Genomic DNA, 21,044 nt, shown 5'->3' on the forward strand with positions numbered 1-21,044 from the left:
CAACCAACCAACCAACGTTTAGTGACCAATTGCAGGTGTGCAAATGTACGAGTGGGCCGAACCTGGGGGCTCAAGACATGGAATAACTGAAATGCAATGGAAGTCACCCACCATGGTGGCTTTTCTGTAGTGCATCTACATATGAGCGGGCCTTTCCTGCTTCTTCGGAGTGCTTTAGGGGAAGGGAGGTCAAGCATCTGAGAACTGCACGAATGCACTTACATACGAGTAGGTTGGTTCTAGGGGATCTGCAACAGCCAGCCATGCAGCAGCTTCCCCACAGTGCAGTCATGCAAGGGGGCGACGCATCCGTTAATGATAAAGAGACCTCTTAATTTACTTTTGATATTGCTGTAAACAGATCGGATGTGCTGTGAAGTAGTACACTGCCCGGGCCCGGCCCGCGGGTCGGGCCGGGACATGATTTGTTTTGCCGGGCCTGAAGTTGCGGGCCCGGGCCAGGCTCGGGCTTAAAGCTGTGGGCCCGAGCCGGGCTTGGGTCCGAACAGAAACGGCTGGTGTCCGACTTTTCATTCACTATTGCAGAGTGAATTACACAACTGCGGCATTGAAGCAGCGACGCGGCTGAGCTATGAGTTATAGTACGCGCTGAGAAAAAAACTAAGCTTTATTCATTTACTTATTTATTAAGGCGAAAGCCTTTAATGCCTCATACTGTCGTTAGTAGACTTGTCGGCAGCCGTGTCAACAGACGCGTCGGCAGGAGTGTCGACAGACGCGTCGGCAGGAGTGTCGACAGACTTGTCGGCAGGAGTGTTGACAGACGCGTCGGCAGGAGTGTCGACAGACGCGTCGGCAGATTTGTCCGCCTTTCGGCGTCACTGCTCGGAAAGAAACTGCTCCGAGGGTGGGAATCGAACCAGGGACTTTGGCATTTGAAGAGGAGACGCTACCACTCCGCCACGAAGGCTCAAGGTTCCAGCATGAATAAAGGCGCATCTAGTGAATGCATAGGTTTCATAAATAAAATAAAAGGAATAAAGTCAACAAAATCAAAGTAAAAATAAAAATAAGAAATTAAACAAAAATAAAATAAGATATGAAAATAACAATAAAAACAAGAAAAGGAGCAAAAATAAAAAATATGAAAAATAAAAAAGTAAATAAAACCAAACAGTGCGCCAGGAAACGCTTTTGCCTTGCAGCACTATAGAGAGCCAAAGTGCCCCCTGAATTTTTTTCTTATTTCCACACCGCGTTGCAGTAAGAGGAAAATTCAACCGGCCTTAATTGGCCATTGATGGTTCGTCATCCCAAAACATACCTATACACTATTAGAAATGCATTCGGGAAGAACATATTAGTTTAGGACGCTTATAGTCTTCAAACACATACCGTGAAATACTCAAGCCTCTTAGCTTGTCGTTTCTGCTGAACAGCGACCAGTTCGGCTGTGAGCTCAACCTGTGAGATCGCGCTCACAAAAAAAAAAGTCATCTTGCTGCTTGCTAGGCAGCTTTAATATTTATACTTCGCGGGCGGCAGAATATAACTGATTAAAATCATGGGGAGAGCAAAGTGGACTACTACACGTGTATGCGGCCCTTTTTATTTAGCAGTCGGAACTTCCCAGTTTATCGTTGCCCACCTACACGAGATCACTCTCCAAAATACGGGCCTGGTGAGCACTATACTCTTAATCACTTCCTTCTGGGATAAAAGAAACAACTTTCTGGATGCCAAACTGTGGTTTCAGAACCTTTGTCGGCCAATTCCTTATCGGTGTAGTAGCAGTCTACTTGCTCAGAGTGAGCAGTTTACCTCAAGCGTTACTGTGACACGGGCCGGGCCCGGGCTGGGCTTCACTCCGGGATTCACGGGCCGGGCCGGGCTTGCTAGAGCGATAATTTAGTGGGCCCGGGCCGGGCCCGGGCTTAAAACCGCGGGCCTGGGCCGGGCTCGGGCTTGAAGTCATGGGCCCTGGCCGGGCTCGGGCCTCAGATTGAGGCCTGTGCAGTGCTCTACTGTGAAGTTTCTTCTCTGCCAACAACACTTATGCAGACTGAATTCTGTGAGCACTAAAGAAGGAGCGGCTCAGACCTTGTGCCTAGGAATGCTGCGGACATTTGCATGAATTGAAAAATGTCAGTAAATGCCTTTATAGGAGGTGTTCACGTGGTGTCGGGGGCGCCAATTTGGTGCTCAACGCCCAGCTTCAACGGTGTAGGCTGCAGGAGTGGGGGATAAGCCCAATTAGGCATGCACCGTAGCCTTTCACTGTTGCATGGACGCCAAAATGGCGACCACTATGGCTTGAGTGAATTCTTCCTATACCTTATTCAGTGGCTACATTTTTCAAAATTGTGACATATCGACGTCTTTGGAATTCGTTTTGCGTTCCTCGCCGCTTTGTGGACAGCATTCGCAATTGCAGCAGCATTAACATCACAACTTGTGTTTGTGTTGCCCCTTCATGCAGTTTCGGTTGCCTCCACTAAAGTGTGCTCTAGCACCATGCTGTCTTGACCTCTGAGCAGCCCTCTGAAGGATATCTTCTCAAATTTTTGCCTGGTTCTTTTGTGCTTCAGAGATGAATCAACAGCTGAGCCAGACTCGATCGCAGAGGGTGCGCGCCGCAATGTTTCCCGAAACACTGGACGAAGGAATCGAGATACCGTCGACTCAGTATGACCCTGCACAGCCAACTGCTGTGCAGCGTCTGTCTGAGCCGTCGCAAATGTTGAAGCACGCTGTCGTGAACCTCATCAACTACCAGGTAAAATGCGGACGCTTTTATTGAGTGCCTCATCAACTTCACGCACACACAATTGACTTCTCTGCTGCCATTTCAGGATGATGCCGACTTGGCTACCCGAGCCATTCCAGAGCTAATAAAATTGCTGAACGATGAAGACCAAGTTGTTGTTAGTCAAGCAGCGATGATGGTCCACCAGCTGTCGAAGAAGGAGGCCTCTCGCCACGCTATCATGAACTCTCCGCAGATGGTAGCGGCCTTGGTAAGGGCCATGTCCACATCCAATGACCTGGAGACCACTCGGTGCGCTGCAGGGACCTTGCACAACTTGTCCCATCACCGCCAAGGTTTATTAGCCATCTTCAAATCTGGAGGGATACCGGCTCTGGTGAAATTGCTCAGGTGGGCTTGCTTCAGGGTGTTCCGTGGGGGCCTGAAATCGGTCACCATAAATGCATCAGCGTTAGAACAGATGGCTTACTTGTTGGATAGATAGTTGATCATACAGAACTGACTCGGTTGTTTAAAGTGCGAGGAACCTAAACGCCCGTATCTTCACTATTTCGAAAGGAGGATTCAGCAGCTTTACTAGCAGTTGTAGTGACTGGCATCATTTTTGTTCGTGAGTTTTTTTTTTTTTGAGACCTTGTTGCTTGGAAGGCTATAGCATGAACTTGCACCTCATTGAAAGTGGTACAAGGTTGTTTTCATGGCTTTACCTAGTTTATGTATGGATAAACTGGAAACTGCTGTATCATTTATGGATGAAGTGTAATTGATAATTATTCATCTGAAATAATTAGGCAGTAAGGTTTCTCGTTTCAACACCAGTAAAAAAAAAAATTCCTTAAGGGTTTTCTTGGTTTCAGTTACTGTTTGCTTCTTTTACCCATATATCAACGATTCCACATCCAATACCTTCTCTGCTCATTGTCCTTTGTCTAAGTGTTTTATATCCTTCCGGAAAATGGATGAACTTATATCAGCGTAGCACTTGTATGTATGTGTCCTTCCTAATTGTATTTTTCGTTTTTGCTGTTATTTTATGATACACCAATGCCTGGATGTAATGGACCTCCGTATAGTGAATTCTTGATATTGCAAAATTTCTGAATCTCAACGCCATCCTCATTAACCTATTTCTGAGCTCCCTGTAACGAAGATGTTGCGTCGGTTGACTTTGATATGAATCTGCGATGCCAGCTATAGTAGACTAGAGATAATTTACTTGGATAATGCATACTTTCGGCTAGTTCAAACAAATTTCAAGGTTTTGGTTGGCTGGCTATATTTAGAATGCATTTTAGAGCTGCTTATTTGTGCTGCGATTTCTTTTATAATCTGTTTTTGTCTTGCTGCAATGCTCCCGGCACACGAAAGAGCGGCAACCGAGGTCCGGTAAGTCCGGTTTGCGGTGCCGCATGAGCTGAAAATTCGGCCGCTCCAACCAGTTAGCTCAGATTGGTTCTGAAAGGAGGCTGTGCCTAATGAGTCACCCCGTCGTCGTGTGGGTTCATTTTTTTTTATGTACACCACCAGCTTACGATGATTGCTGCTGTCGGCCGTGTTTTGGTGAGCTAAACCCAGTTGTGAGCTAGTTCAGGCACTAATTGGTGCACCACTTTCCTTTTTTTTTTTCTTTTTAGAAGGCGTTACGTCCTTCTGATGCAAATGTCCTTTCCCCCACGCTTCTGTTCACGTGGACCTGTGCGTCGGTAATGTACACATATCACAAGCTGCTCGTTGTGTGGTGAAGCCTCCTTACATGGACACCACTGATTATGAAGAGGCCACGGAAGGCCTTACTTTTCAGGAGCAGTTCTGCTTTGATATTCCAGACAGTGGGCATGCAGTGCACCATGATGGAATTCCAAAAATTCGTCTTTGCCGCACAGATTGCACTTCAAAAGCAGACAACCACTGCCTATTCTTTGTTTATGAATTAAATTTGCCACTGTGCAAAACTATTTCTGAAAGGTTTTTTTTGTAGCCATTTGACTATTAGACCTTTGGATAATTCGGACCTTTTTTTTTTTTTTTTTTTCAGTCCCTTGAGGACTTATTGTGGTTTTACTCTGTTTTAGAACCAGGACAGTATTGATAACTTTTTTGAACTGCACTTGAGCAAGGAAATCACGTTTATTTTTGGATCAGAGTTAGGTGCATGACTGACAGTACAAACAAAAATCTCTGGTCCCTTGAAGTTCCAGTTAATGAGAGTCCACTGTATTAGCTAATGCTACGTTACTTAAAATTCAGTCAAACTAAGGGAGTTGCATGTTGAATAGCGATAAAGTATGGGCGGCCATGAGAATGTCCATGATCGCAGCAATTGACGAGGCGCAGCGCTTTGGCGCCGTTCTGCAGTAAACTCGGCAGTCTGCACAGATTTCACCTTTATGCCGTATCACCAGTAGCACCACAATTCATATCCAAATGCAGTGCAAAACACGCTCGATGCCAATACCGCTGGGTTCTTCGCGCGATTCCGGCGTCGACAGGAACCATTCCCCTGTGATGGCTGGCCTAGCTCTAGCTTCCCAGGGCAAGGATGGCCTGGTATACAGAGAGAGGGGACACATATGAGGTCCCCCCCCCCCGCGCGTGCACGCACACACACACACATCCCACAGGTAGCGGCATTACACGAGCCGTGGTGGAGTTGGGCGCTGTTGCCGCAGTCACGTCATCAATGCGATTGCATGTTCTTCATTGCTGCTCTGTCTTTTAATTACACTTTTAGGATAGCATTTACAGTCATCGCTTACTGCAGCTGCCAATGCTCATGTGCTGGCACCTGGCCTGTCAGCATCAGCTGTGCATGGGCATTGGTGGCTCACGGCAAGCGATGGTGGTACACACTACAGTTACACCTTGGTATAACGAAACCGGAAAAAGTCCCAAGATTGGTTTTCGTTACATGTGGTTCTCACGCAAAGACTCTAAAGGACAGTGCAGAGTGGAAACCAAAATAAGAAGCAAGTGTTGGTGAAGTCGCCTTGAAAATGTTTACAGTAGATCCCCTTTACTCAAAGTCCAAGGCAGAGAAACATTTTGCGATCACACTGATAGCGCAACTGCAGCAGCAGCTGCCACCACCTCTGCCGCCACTCCCGCAACACTGCTACAAGTGGGGTGGGAGAGGCGGGGCCACCACGGCCGAGCAAAAGGGCAGCCCGCATGGTCGTGCCACCGCTTCCTAGACTGACCGCAGAGGCGCCTGCTTCTTCCCTCTTTCCATCTACCCGCTGTTGCGCCAAGAAATAGACTCTTCACCTTGCATCATTGGCGCTCTCCGCTGTCCCCACTCCGATGCGCAAGAGCTATCAGCGCCATAATTACTCGAGCAACCGCGTGGCGTCTGTGGGCGTGCACTGCTTGTGCCGTGTTTTTTTTTTGCATGTGCTATTTTTCACTCCTTTTGAGCATGAACTGTTGTAGTGCCGCATTGTATGACGTTCTAAGAGCAAAAGCTGCAGAGATGCACCGACGGCGCTGTCGCACGCACGTTGTCATCTGCAGTCACTCGTGATCGTAGACATTCCTGTCATTTCAGTTTGTGCTCTATCATCATGGAACTTTTCTGCCAAAATTCGTAACTCAGCACAAGCTAACAGATAGCCAACGTAGCGAGTTTGTTATATCAAGGTCAACCTCCTCAAATACACGCACTTCAGTAGGGACGGTGTGGGGGAATTGCGAAATTTCGCAATATTGAGGAATTCACTCTATGGAGGTTTGTTACACCCAGGTTTAACTGTATGCTGAAAGTTCTCTAATACTGCTGGTTCCCATGGTGGAATTTGGTTGTAAACTAAAACTAGATGGAAGTCTTATTGTGGCAGTGCACAATTAGCGCTGAAAATTTCTGCACATCGCTTGTCTCAATGCGATTTAGCTCATAATTTGTGTTCGCGTGTCTGAGTAATGTGAATATACTGTGACTGTTTGCTAGGCAGTCACCTACATTTATTTCTCATTTTCCTCACTCTTATCCGTTTTTTTCGTCTAGCACTATTAGAGAGCTAAGCCTTTAAGTTGGTTCCACCTGTATTTTTTGCAGTAATTGTCTGGTGACATAGTTCATCTAGTAATCATTGCTAATGTTGCAAAATTCTTTCTGTTAACCACTGTCTTTTGTTTTTTACCTGCAGCTCTCCAGTTGAGTCTGTGCTGTTTTATGCGATCACCACTTTGCACAATTTGTTACTGCACCAAGAGGGCTCCAAGATGGCTGTGCGTCTTGCTGGTGGCCTTCAAAAAATGGTGTCCCTTCTTCAGAGGAACAATGTCAAGTTTCTGGCTATTGTCACAGACTGCTTGCAGATTCTTGCATATGGAAACCAAGAAAGCAAGGTAAGGTACTGCTTTGAAAATCTGCCTCTATCACCATTCAGGTTGCATTGTGTTCTGCACACACGAATGACAGTTAGTGTGGGGGGTTATGTGTGGTCTTAGGTCTTAAAAGTTTTAGCTGCCATTACAGTTTCCTGTGTTGAAAGGTGCACTGAAGAGGAATCTGAACTTGTCTTTTTGCCGCGGGAACTCGACCTACACGTTCCTAGCATTCTTAGAAACTGCGACTTATTGCCCTGTGTGGCCAATTTCCCTAATTAAATTGAATTAACGTCCGGCTCCCGCCCTTTTTTTTTTTAATTCTGCCTCGTACGGTGGGCGGAGTCTACCAACGCGTGGAGTGCCTTTCACCCAGTCCCGTGGCGGCTTGCCGCTCTGCCACCGGCGGAGTAATACGTAGTAGTCCGTAGTAGCAAATAGTCCGCACGTATTTTTATTTCTGTGGGCTTATTTTGCGGCTATATTATCTGCGAAAGAAACTATTTATTCATGGAAACCTAAAAACAAAATAAAGCGAAAGCAAAGCCTCCACGGAGCTGGCTGAAAGGAACTTCACGCGTTGGTCGACTCCGCCCATCGTACGAGGCAGAATTCAAAAAAGAAGGGCGGGAGCCGGACGTTAATTCGATTTAATTAGGGAAATCGGCCACAGAGGGCAATAAGTCGCAGTTTCTAAAAATGCTAGGAACGTGCAGATCGAGTTCCCGCGGCAAAAAGACAAGTTCAGAATCCTCTTCAGTGCACCTTTAAGCGTAGTTTAGGGCCAAGTTCTCATATCTCGTCTGCTTCATATGTGGTGGGAGGCATGGTATTTGAACCCCAGTGCTGGACTTGCTTCTAGGGGGGACGTGCTTGGGTAAAAGGTTCTTTGTTTATTTTTGCATGTGTAAGCATACTGTCTTGGCTTCATACCTGGTATGTCAAGTAATCTAGAAGGCTGAAACCACATGCAGCAGGAGTTCGCAGCAGGTGTTGCCCATGCTTGCTAATGCTCCCGCGCAAGCAGTTGCAGGTTTTCAGTGTTCCGTGGTCACTAGGCCTGCAATCACGTGGTGGGCAAAGCGCAGTTGTAGTTTAGGTATTTGTGATTGTGAAAAGCCGCAGTCGTGCTTTTCTGGTGCAGTGCTTCCTATATTCTTTCAGTGCCTGGCAAGAGAGAAAAAAAAAAAAAGAACGGCACTGAAAGTTTTCTATTGCTCATCGCATGCTTGCCCATATCACCTGCTTGTGAAGCCACGTTTTTGCAGTAAAAGCTGAAATTCTGCATACAGTAGACTCATTAATTCAAACTTCAAGGGGCCCGAGATCTTTGTTTGAATTATCAGAAGTGCACCTTAATATTGTTTCTGCTTATAATATAGCTCTGCTTTGATGCTTCATGCAGTGTGCACGCAATAAAGCATTGTTGGAAATAAGAAAAATAAATCATTGTCGGGCTGTTCCCATCTCAAAAGCAGGTGACCATTGTGCAGTCTTTAACCAATAAAATTTGCTGCAATGAAAGCAGTTGTCAGGTTTTTTTAAGTGATTCGGTAATTCATACTTTGGATAATTCTAACGTTTTTTCTGGTCTCTTCAAGTTCGAACGGACAAGCTTTTACTGTAGTGACTTCTGTGTTGGCACCTTGAAAAGCATCATGGAAAGGGTATGCATTCTTTTGCAGCTGATCATTCTGGCTAGTGGTGGGCCAGCAGAATTGGTTCGCATTATGCGTTCCTACACCTATGAAAAACTACTATGGACCACATCGAGGGTGCTCAAGGTGTTGTCCGTGTGTTCTAGCAACAAGCCGGCCATCGTTGAAGCAGGTAGGGAGACATTTGCTTTGTGCAGAGCTGCTGTGTCAGCTGTATCTGCTGGGGCAGGACTGTTGTGTGAGCTGCATCATTTTGGTGTTCTTTAACAGTTTCAGGTTTTCCAGGAGTGACACGCCTCCAGTGTTGTTGTTGTTTTTTTCTAGAATATCGGAACTAGCGCCCCAGCTTATTTTTAGTCATGTACCTCACAGAAGACAGTGAAGGTAACAGCAAATGTACATCTTAATGTCTGCCAAGGGTTGCTAATTTAAATACGATTAAACAGGGAGCACAACAAAAAGGCCACTGCTCTCAGTACTTACGGACACTGGGGTAGAGCTTTGGGACTTGTGTCCAGGCACCAATTTTCGTCCCATTCAGCGTACGTAACATGGGTGTCTTTTCTTCTACCGTCGGAATCTGAAGAGCTGCTGCCCACGTGCTGCTGCTGCATGCAGTCAGACTGCGGAGCAATCACGCGCACGGAAGGAACACTTTCGGCGGCCCGGACAGAGCGAAACTGAAAACGTACGAAAGGTAAAAGAGAGAGAGATGGAAGCAAGATGTAACTGCCTCACTTGCTGCTGATAGCAACTAGCGAGGCCATGGAGAAGGAGGGGCGTGCGCTTCCAAAACTTGATGCTACGTAGCAGACACAATGAGAGTGAAAAAAAAATATATACCTTCCACAAAGTTGCAGCTTATGGCAGACCCACACTAGTGAATGCTGTGCTTGAACTGAGAATTGCAAGTGTAGGGTTGTCCACACTGTGAGAAAACTAGTTTATGAAAATGCATCCGTGAAGCTAGCGCACAGTGGCCACGCCCCCACGTGCGGTCGCTCCGCTGCTTTCAACTGGCAAACCCAGTGCAAGATGATATGAGCTTCCAGAAAGATAAGACAGATGGTGGCGCCACCCCAGACATCTTGGTAGTAGCTTCAGCTCACTTCCTGCTGCAGCATGTTTGTGTTTACCTTTGGACTTTGTCCTATTGTGTGGGTTATTTTAAGGTGCACCTACCTGAAAGTGCAGCAGGAGCACTAGTGCTGACCATGATTTAAGCAGTACAGTGAAAGCTCGTTAATTCGACCCCCGTTAATCCGGAAAATCGGATAATTCGACGCGCACGCGAGGTCCCTACAATTTATACATAGGAGTCTATGGGGCGGAACTCTCGTTAATTCGAACAAATTTTGCCGTGCGTCGGTTAATTTGACTTTACTCCGCAGCCCGCCAAGCCGGTGTGCCGAGAGCAAAAAGAAAAAACACTGCCACGAGCGGCGCTACTGTACGGCTGATGGCCATCCATGTGGTCATCGTCGTCAGCAGCGTGAGCGAGGGCGAGGGTAGCAAGTTAGCGGCGGCCGAAGCGACTGGCGACTTTTTTTTGTGATTTGTTGTGTCTTAGCAGTCGTGTTGGTGTCATCCGCTCCAGGAGAGTCTCATTTTGGCATGTGTCGTCGTTTCCACGTGTTCTTGCTGCTACGATTGCAGTTATTTAACCATAAGGCGGCGCCTTTTTTGGTATTTGCGTGCTTTGTCAGCGAGTTTACTGCGCTGCTTGTTGTTGCTGTTTTGTTGCGACTGAGAGAAGGGTGAAAGGAAATTGCACGGGCCTGCCTACTGGCTCAGCCGAGCCACCACCACTCACTGCTGCCGCCTGCAGATAGAGGAGAGTTAAAAGATCAGAGGAAAGATAAAGAGAAAAGATAAGTTGCGCGTGCGTAGCAGCAACAATCCCATCCACCGAAGCGGAAGCTGGCTGAAAAAACAGATAAGCGGCCGAAGCCGCCCTCACTTCACCTCCTCCTCGCGCTGCTTTCGAGTGGGTAGCGCGCAGTGCCTGCGCGCCTCGCCTTTGTGTCCTGTCAGCTGACCGAGGATGAAATAATTGAAGTGACAGGCGCAGACAACGACGATTCGTCGGAAGGTGACGATTGTGAGCAGTTGTCCCAAATGCCGAAGTGCACGGTGAAAGAAGCCTTGTCCGTGCGGGAGGACTTCTGTGAACAAATCCCTGACGGTGCGTGTGCCGCGGAGCACCTGGCAGCTGTTAGAGCTATCGTAGTCGCTCAAATTCGCTCGAAAAAGCAGACGGTGATAACAGATTTCTTTGCCAAATAAAGGTACGTCCTGTTGCGGCAAACATTGTTTTTTGTTGTTTATTCGATAATTCGACATTCGGATAATTCGACAATTTTTCGCGGTCCCGTCAGTGTCGAATTAACGAGCTTTTAGTGTAGTATTCAAGGGCCCCAGAAATTATGCCATTCAAAATTCACAGTATCAGTGGAAACCAAAACGTGAACATGACGTGCAGCCACTAGGGCTCTTGCTCAGGCTCCAGGCTCAAGTGTGATTTGGAAGGCCTCGGAACAGGGAAGTGTACCAAGACTGCCATGACTTGGATGAAGTCATATTTACTCGAGTAATATGTGCACCCTTTTTCCTGAAATTAAGGGTTCAAAAATAGGGTGCACAAATAGCGTGCGAATTTCGCAAACGCATCCAAAAAACTGCAAATGTCATACTCGGAATGTATACGGTATAAGCTGACCCCATAACTAGCGCCCTTTGCTGGCCAAAACAAAAGTTGACTCCAAATATAAGTAGACGTTTGCGTCAAAAGCTTAGTAAATTGTGCTTAGCTTTTTGGCTAGTTCTTGACAGTGAGCAACAGCCCGCTGCCAAGTACTTAGCAGCAGACCGCTTTTACTTTATCGGCATTTGCCCACGGACAACAAGCCTTTTTACCATGAAGAGGAGCAGTTGAGGCTGCTGTGTGACAGTTTGACTTGGTGCCTAGGTGGAGTGCAGGCCACGTCGATGCACCTGGGGCATCAGAGCCAGCGGCTGGTGCTGAATTGCCTCTGGACCCTGCGCAACCTTTCGGACGCTGCGCTCAAGCAGGAGAGCCTGGAGCCCCTGCTGGCCAGCCTGGTCCAGCTGCTGGCAAGTGGTGACATCAACGTGGTGACCTGCGCTGCGGGCATCCTTTCCAACCTGACCTGCAACAACCACCGCAACAAAGTGACCCTGTGTCACGTAGGGGGCATTGAGGCCCTCGTGCGCACAGTTATCCAGGCAGGAGACAGGGAGGAGATCACTGAACCTGCTGTGAGTGCCCCTTGGTATTCAGCTAGTGGAGCTACATGTTCATAATACGCAGTAGTGTATGCAACACATTCACCTTTCAAAATTTCACCAGCGCTGCGACTAGGAACAAGAACAGAGAAGGAAGGACAAGGACAAGCGCTTGTCGTTGTCCTTCCTTCTCTGTTCTTGTTCCTAGCTGGTGAAATTTTGAAGATGTACCAACTAGCTCAAACCACGATTTTGCTACATTCACCTTTAGGGGTCAGCAAGCCAGAAATAATGCTTGTACGGTAAATGCTCGTTAATTCGACCCCTGCTAATCTGAAAACACTGATAACTGATCCTCTGGTTCAGTCCTGGCCTACACCCATGCGAGTCTCTGGCATCTCTTTAAATGGTGAAAATTTCATTAGGCTTATACAAATATTAAAAGTTTTTCCAAGCAGCATCTCCCCTTAAAATTTTCAAATACAAATTGAATAAGAAAGAAAAACAACTTCAAATATTGCATATCTGCTGAGTATAAAAAATTATTTCAGAAAATGATAAACAGGCAATTGCTGATGCTTTTTTTTTTTTTTTTCAAAACTATGTATGGTCTTTGCATATGGTCTTTGCAAGTGAAGTAAACAAAACTAGACTGACTCAGCGCCATGTAAAAGACTTGATGTGCGCAGAAATGTGTACTGCTTGATTAGACAGCATAACAGTGTCCAACCTGTAAAGTGGTTATGCAAAATATAAAACGGCACATGACTGGTGACTAAAAATCCATGGCAAGCGTGCAGTTTCAGTGTGCTGGCAGAACAGCGCAGACATAAATGAGGGGAACGCTCACTGTTGCCAGAAGGGTGAGACTGCTTTTAACTACTACTAAAAAGGAAAACGAAATGACCAGTGAAGCGCCAGTCGGTGTCTGGTTCAGCCAACTGATGAATGCGCAGGCCAACAGCCGCTGTTGCCAGGCTATTTTTTGGCCCAGCGACGGGCACTCCAGTCGTTGTTATGCCTGCTGTTAGGTGCATGGGCTACAGTGCACCATGTCATAGACAGAATTTTTACACGACTGCTTGCCCTGTCGTGACACCTTGACTTGCCTCTGCGAGAGCCCTGTCGAAAAATCTGTAAGTGGGCTTTCCCATGCCGTAGTTGACAAAAAAAAAAATTCAGACTATCTCGTCATCGAGAGTAGATATAAGTATGAAGTGCACTGCAGGAAAGTTGTAGTGTATTCTAAGATGGCTCGTAGACACTGATAGCTGCACTCAGAGTCTTGGGGAGCATCCCACGTCAGCAGATTTTCTTTCCTAAGCTTTCCTTCGCAAGCAACTGCGCGTTTGGCTTTCTTTGCCACTTTTTTATGCATGGTGACCTGCGCGACCAGAACTGGTTGCTGGCTGTGCTGCTGGATGGTGCCACAGGACCTCTCACCAGCGCTCGCATTACGTTAAGATGGCAAATCAGGCGGCTCTGTTGCATTGCGCATCAAAGTGCCACCGGGAATATGTGTGCGCCTCTAGGGCTGCAGGGCAGAACATGGGTTCCTTCGCGCCGCATGCTGGCGTTTACTAGCAAGGGACCGTGAAGGCGCTACTGTGGGCACTACTCCAGTGGCAGTGCAGCATGTAGGTACCATGGGTGGGTGAACTAAAAGTTTCACCAACGTTCAGCTCAGTGTTCTTTTCCGTTCTGGCGCCAAAATCACCTGCGGTGCGCTGACAGCGGGCGTTAATAGCATTTCATGCTTAAAATGAGATGGTGGAGCTACTGCTGGGGCAGTTATGAAGGGGACAGGATAAATGCCATGGGGGTTGGCATTGTAATACATAATGCAACACATTATGGAAAGATTAACCCTTTGAGGGTCGAATTATTTTGAAGAAAACTTTCCCAGGTGGTCAAATTACTTTATTGCGGATCTTGAATCTACAAAATGTATATAATCGAGAATAAATAGTAAAAAAAAATTAGGAACAGTACTTTGGTGACAGCATCACTCACAACTGGAAAATGTTCAATAGAATAGAATAGCAACGGTGATAAGCAAGCTAAGAGCAGCACCAATAAAGATAGAAATCAACTTTCGCCGCCTCTGCAAAACAGTGCCCACAAAGAGAAAACACGTTTCGCGCGACTCCGTTGCGATCCCGCGGCGGAATCGAAACCGCGTAGGCGCTTTGCCACAGAGGGCGAGAAAACCTCGCGAGCAACGGTGATAAGCAAGCTAAGAGCAGAGCCAATAAAGATAGAAATGAACTTCGGCAGCCCCTGCAAGATAGTGCTGAGAAAAAGAAAACTCAAATTTCGCGCGACTCCGTTGTGATCACGTGGCGAAACCAAAACTACAAAAGGGGTGTTGCCGCAGTCTGTGCCGCCGCGCTAAAGCTAGACATAAGTTCTGCTTATCTCCGTAAGAAGGCAGCACAAAATTCAAACACTTCTTGTAAGTCCTAAGAGGTGGCAGCACCCCCCAGTGAGCACGCATTGTTCTTTTGGCGCAAAATTTCAAACGGAAGATCGAAACCGTACCCGTACGGCAAAGACCTTGCGGGACAGAAAACCGCCGCCGTACATATACGGCAAAAACCTTCAAAGGGTTAAAGAAAAAAAGCAGCACACTTTCTGCCATGGTGATATGAAATGAGACCAAATGCTTTCACAGTGTTTAGATTGGCTAGGAGCAACGCAGTGCATTTTACTTGCCCTTCTTATCTCATTTTTCTAGTTTTGCATGGATGTTGCCTTTATATAGTTGTGTGCAAGGAGTCGGTTAAATGATTTGACTGAGGAGGGGGATGCCACTCACTGGGCTGGTTGCAGGTGTGCGCGTTGCGGCACTTGACGTGCAGGCATCCGGAGGCCGAGCTAGCGCAAAACTCTGTGCGGCTCAACTATGGCCTGCAAGTGATAGTGAAGCTGCTGCACCCCCCAAGCCGCTGGCCCCTGGTCAAGGCTGTCATTGGGCTGATCCGCAACCTGGCCCTTTGCCCGGCCAATCATGCACCGCTGCGCGAGCATGGGGCCATTCCCCGTCTTGTGCAGCTGTTGCACAAATCCTATCAGGACACTCAAAGGGTGAGTATGATTGTTTTTCTGCATGTGCACTTTATGCACACATACACACCTTTCTTGGGAAATGCTGGGGAGCCATACCCTTGACCTTGTCCATCCTGACATGCTGTAATACAATGGAACCTGAATAAATAAAAGCTTCTTATGAGATGCTTTAGCCTTATTGAAATGGCAAGTGCATGGAGATGCAGAAACCACTTGTCAAACATGTCAAGGTACTGACTGCTTGTAAATTTTTCAACAAAAGGGGCTTCACCGAGTTTCTTTCACTCATAGTGTTTTGTTTTGAAGTTACAATATCTAAACTACTCAAATTGAACTTCTTGCAAGCATTGCTGTGGTAGTGAAAGTCCACATTTGCTTAAAAGGACACTGAATCTAGAGATGTCTTGTTGCTTCCACGCGGTGTCTCAAATGAAAGAGGTCAAGGCCTTCTCTACTATTTATTGCCAATAATAGGAGAGTGATACAACATTCATTTAATGGTTGTCAGCCCCCTCCCCCCCCCCCCCCCCCCCCCAAAAAAAAATCTAAATCTAAATTGCCATGGCCACAACCCCTATAGTATAAGGAGCTACAGTAATGCAATAGAAGTGTTTTCGTTTCCTGCATGCAACCCTTTCTGTAAAATGTGCCATGTTTCTGAAACCATGCATGCACCATAGCTTGGGGAAAGCCATGTTTGTATGCTTCCCGGACCTTTTTCATGTCTCTCAGACTTTTCTATTAGTCGGGTACAACTCAAGAACGAAGCGGCTTTTCCCCGTCAAAGCACTCCCCTCCAGCCAATGGCGTCGGCCGATTCTCATTGTCCTGCTAGCATGGCAATGCGGGGAGTGGCAGATGAAAGGGGATAGTCCCCCGCTCCATAGTCTGGGATAGACCCCTCTCTCCATTGTGGCACCGCTCCCTCCATTGCCACGCTAGCAGGACAATGAGAATCGGCCGACGCCATTGGCTGGCGGGTGGTTCTTTGACGGGGAAAAGCCGCTTCGTTCTTAAGGGGCGAGCCTGGTCTTGAAAAGAAAATTTTATTAATCTAGTCATAGTTATGAAATTTTCAGGGCACATGCATTTTTGTGTGCTGACCCTAGACATGTCATTTAATTTCATGTAAAGCAATTCCTTGAGCACTTGTGCAAATTTTATGCAAGTATTTTGCGTAGAGTTTTGAAGAAAATTTGCTGCAGGAAACTCACTGAAATGCATGCCATTGGGTTCTCTTGATACCATGGAATGCAATAAGGGTAAAATTATCATCCTGGCTATCATTGAAGTTGAGTTATAGGGTACTGAAGCTGCCACTTCAGAAACAGGAATTCACACTTCTCATTTCTGGAGCGACAACTTCAAAACCCTATAATTTAAGTTCTATGATAGGCAGGAAGACAGTTTTAGCCTTATTGCATTCCTTGGTGTCAAGAGAACGCAATGGCATACATTTCAGCAAGTTTCCTGCAAGAAATTTTCTTCAAAGCTCTTCACAAAATACATGCATAAAAATTACATAAGTGCTCAAGGAATTGTTTTACATAAAATTAAATGGCATGTTTAGAATCTCCACACAATACATGTGCCCTGAAGATCTCTTAACTGAGTTCATTAATAAAAATTTTTTTTTCAAGACCAGGCTTCCCTCTTAAGTTGTATCCGACTATAGTACTTGCTTTTTTGAGATGGTCCAAAACATTTTTATAAGCAAGCCTATGGAGGTAACCCTCACAGCTTTAGCTTTCTACTATTTGTGCTGGATTTTTAATTCCAAGGGGCCTAAGTTGATGAAATTGTTTTGAATAACAGTTGTTTTGTTGTGCCAGCAAATTGGATATATGGGGCGTATTTAATGCAGCAACGTTCCAGTGTGGCTTCAAATGGCAGTCAGCAAGGAGCCTATTCAGATGGTGTGCGCATGGAAGAAATAGTGGAAGGCACGGTTGGTGCTCTGCACATCTTGGCGCGAGAAGCACACAACCGAGCCATCATCCGCGGCCTCAACGTCATTCCAGTGTTTGTGCAGGTGAGCCACTGTCCGTAATCTGCGGCTGACGGTGCATTTCAAGGCATAATCTTTGGAATGACATTTCCAGCTCCTGTACAGCGACATCGAGAACATACAGCGTGTTGCCGCTGGAGTCCTGTGTGAACTGGCAGCCGACAAAGAAGGTGCCGAGATGATTGAAGCAGACGGTGCTACTGCTCCACTCACCGATCTTCTGCATTCCAGAAACGAGGGAGTTGGTGAGCACCTCCCTTCCCTTACTGTGTCTTTTAAAATACAGTAGGCTGTCACTAATTCAAACTTCACCAAAGATTTTTGAGCGCAGCTCTTAGGTGCCCGTTCCTGTGTTGAGCGTCGGCCTCGGCGTAACTGAGTGAACGAGCCCATCAGACGGTAGAGAGTGAATGCAACGCACAGCAGAGGATTAGGGAGGGGGGGGACACTGGTCCTCTGTTTTCACCTATTTTTCGTATTTTTAGTCCAGTCCTAATGAAACTGTATCACTTCCTCAGTTTCTTATATTGATTTCAAATCCAAAGTTACCTTTTCTATAAATTGGTTCCTAAGGTAGTTATTTTTAATTATTTATTAGTACCTCTGTCCGGAAAGAACTGCTCAATAAAAATAATTTTCCTTCCATGGCTACGGAATATGGTGAGTAAAGAATGCAATAATCAAAGCAGTTTTGTTTTTTTGTTTTTTTTTTTTCATTTTGCCCTTATTAGTAATTTTACAGCACTTGAATAGCTAACTTTGCCCTAGCGCCATAGCATGCTTTTTTCTCTGCTTGATATTCGATTATGATGCAAGGGGTGGCTTTTGACTTCTGGTTTTTGTAAAAAAAAAAGTTGCAATGCAGTAAATACGGTACATAAAAATGGGAATCAGCAAGAGTGACCTGTACGTGCATGTATGAACTTTCTTCACTAGTCTCTACTGTTAGCCAGTCTTTGTATGCGGTTGGAGAGTTCGCACTTGTAAACACATTCCTGAAAGAGGGAGAGGAAAAGATAACATGTTTGCACGCAATTTCCTGAACATTGGGAGCAGTGCATGTGCAGCAACTGTATCAAGCAAGTGCATGGGCTTTGATCCTGGTGTGTGTGCTTGGGCTATACCTTTCAGCATGCTGGAAGTGCCAAGACTGGAGGGGTAGCTTTGGGCCAAAGAAACTTCACTTACTAAAGAAGTTGTTTCTTGGTCTCCTTAACCCTTTGAAGGTTTTTGCCGTATATGTACGGCGGCGGTTTTCTGTCCCGCAAGGTCTTTGCCGTACGGGTACGGTTTCGATCTTCCGTTTGAAATTTTTCGCCAAAAGAACAATGCGTACTCACTGGGGGGTGCTGCCACCTCTTAGGACTTACAAGAAGTGTTTGAATTTTGTGCTGCCTTCTTACGGAGATAAGCAGAACTTATGTCTAGCTTTAGCGCGGCGGCACAGACTGCATTGTAGTCTGTGCCCCTTTGTAGTTTTGGTTTCGCCGCGTGATCGCAACGGAGTCGCGTGAAATTTGAGTTTTCTTTTTGTCAGCACTATCTTGCAGGGGCTGCCGAAATTTATTTCTATCTTTATTGGCGCTGCTCTTAGCTTGCTTATCACCGTTGCTCGCGAGGTATTCTCGCCCTCTGTGGCAACGCGCCTATGCGGTTTCGATTCCGCCGCGGAATCGCAACGGAGTCGCGCGAAACGTGTTTTCTCTTTGTGGGCACTGTTTTGCAGAGGCGGCGAAAGTTGATTTCTATCTTTATTGGTGCTGCTCTTAGCTTGCTTATCACCATTGCTATTCTATTCTATTGAACATTTTCCAGTTGTGAGTGATGCTGTCACCAAAGTACTGTTCCTAATTTTTTTTTACTATTTATTCTCGATTATATACATTTTGTAGATTCAAGATCCGCAATAAAGTAATTTGACCACCTGGGAAAGTTTTCTTCAAAATAATTCGACCCTCAAAGGGTTAATATATGTGGTTAATGATCACTGTAATTTTGCTGCAAAGCAGCCCTGCTAGCTTTCATGCAGTTCAGGTGGTGGCATTTCTTCTTGCAGCCACGTATGCGGCTGCAGTCCTCTTCCGCATGTCAGAAGACAAGCCACAGGACTACAAGAAGCGGCTCTCGATGGAGCTGACCAATTCGCTGTTCCGCGAGGATGCCGGACCGTGGCCAGGCACTGTAAGTGCTTGCAACTTGTGAATGGCTATTGCTGCACTCGATGGGGGGGGGGGGAATTTGGTGCCTGTTGTGATGTTTACATTCGTGACTTGTTTACTGTAAAGTTGGCCTACATTGAGAAACCTGTATTGCTTGTCTTTGAACCTGGCTGTGAGGAACCTGCAGATGTTGTTGCAGAATCATAGCTTAAGGGTGAGGCTGGTCTTGAAAACGAAATTTTGTTAATGTAGTCACAATTATGAAATCTTCATGGAACATGTATTTTTGCGTGGTGATTCTAAGTACATCAATTAATTTCATGTGAAACAATTCCTTGAGCACTCATAATTGTTATGCAAGTTTTTCTTTAGGAGTTTTCAAGAAAATTTTCTGCAAGAAACTTGCTGAAATGTATGTTATGGGTTCTCTTGACATAAAAGAATGCAATTAAGGTAAAATTATCCTGCCTATCGTTGAGCTTGAGTTATGGGGCGTTGAAGCTGCTACTTCAGAAACAGGAATACAAACATTTCTTTGCATTTCTGAAGTGACTACTTCAAAACCCTACAACTCATTTTCTGTAATAGGCAGGAAGAAAATTTTACCCTTATTGCATTCCCTTATGTCAAGAGAACCCAAAACATACATTTCAGCAAATTCCCTGCAGAAAATTTTGTAAGTTCTTCACGAGAAGCTTCCATAACAATTACATAAGTGCTCAAGGAATTGCTTACATGGACTACATTAATATTTTTTTTTTTTCAAGACGAATTATCTAATGCTCCCTTTTCCCCCTAACTGTCAGGAACTGCTCGTGTGAAAGTAAAATTTATTTGGGGAAAACTTGAGCAATGGTCGTCTCCTTTTAAAACGAAAACTGCGCAACTACGGTGATTTTTCATCATTCCGTCTAATGCTTCAATTCATGCATGCTATCAGGAGTGTCAGAACCAAAACTGCTTTGTAATGGTAAGGGGATCTGCAGCTTCTTTCAGTGTGCGCCATGGTAGTGCTAGGGCTTCTTCACATGCCGTGTAGCATGTGAGACATCACTGCACAAACTGCTAATAGCACATGACAGAGAGTTTCGGCCCGGTGGAAGGTAAAACGCCTTTAAAGAAACAAAAAAAATATTTGCAACACAGCAGTCTTTGTTCTAAATGGCAGGCTTTGGCTGGCTGGTTGATACGCACAGCTGAAAGCTGCCATGACTGCAGGCTGGCAGCAAAGCTTTGAGAACAAATCTGCGTCCCCAAACTTGCTCTCAGCCCCACACACCTGCCGTTATGCGCACGTCAGAGGGGTGTGGGAAACAATGTAATGTGCAGTTCAGGCTTGAGGACGCGTATTTGGGCGATTGCTTGTCAAACAGACCATACCTGTAGTCGGATACAACTCAAGAATCAAGCGGCAGATGCCCCCCAAAGGAGGCCCTCCAAATAATGGCATCAGCCGATTTTCATGACACTGTGGTTAATCCGATGAAGGCGTGGTTATTTCCCATTCATCTGCCACCCCTTGCGATTTCATGCTAGCAGGTCCAAGGGGATCGTTCAAGGGGAGATGGAGAGAATGAATCGGCACCATTGACTGGAGGTGCTGGTGAAAATGACCAATTCGATGTATATGGGCATTAAACCATTTTCGCTATCGCGTTATACCCTTAAGGCAGAGCTTAAGTTCCCCTTCCAGTGAAAACTGGAGTACTAGTGCACCTAAATTCGCATTTGGCCTAACCGCACTAAATTGTCCTTTTTCTTTTTTTCATGACAATGAGTAGGCTAATCTTTATCAGCTAATCAGTGTTACTGGAAACTATGTTCCAGGTATTGGAGGTGTGAGGGGGAGCTCA

At 46.0% G+C, this 21,044-nt stretch overlaps 1 protein-coding gene across 1 annotated transcript in view; it reads left to right on the plus strand.

Moving 5' to 3' along the window:
• arm (armadillo) overlaps window positions 1-21,044 on the plus strand; it is a 31,185-nt gene that overhangs the window by 5,562 nt on the left and 4,579 nt on the right. Inside the window, exons 5-13 of the mRNA XM_089579121.1 lie at window positions 2,550-2,737; window positions 2,814-3,118; window positions 6,871-7,072; window positions 8,737-8,881; window positions 11,678-11,988; window positions 14,788-15,042; window positions 16,889-17,056; window positions 17,127-17,277; window positions 19,089-19,213. Of these exons, the coding sequence (XP_089435247.1) occupies window positions 2,550-2,737; window positions 2,814-3,118; window positions 6,871-7,072; window positions 8,737-8,881; window positions 11,678-11,988; window positions 14,788-15,042; window positions 16,889-17,056; window positions 17,127-17,277; window positions 19,089-19,213 (1,850 nt within the window). The remainder of the gene's footprint in view (window positions 1-2,549; window positions 2,738-2,813; window positions 3,119-6,870; window positions 7,073-8,736; window positions 8,882-11,677; window positions 11,989-14,787; window positions 15,043-16,888; window positions 17,057-17,126; window positions 17,278-19,088; window positions 19,214-21,044) is intronic.

This window comes from Amblyomma mixtum, chromosome 3 (genome assembly GCF_055824585.1).
Source record: "Amblyomma mixtum isolate Tamu chromosome 3, ASM5582458v1, whole genome shotgun sequence".
Taxonomy (NCBI): domain Eukaryota; kingdom Metazoa; phylum Arthropoda; class Arachnida; order Ixodida; family Ixodidae; genus Amblyomma; species Amblyomma mixtum.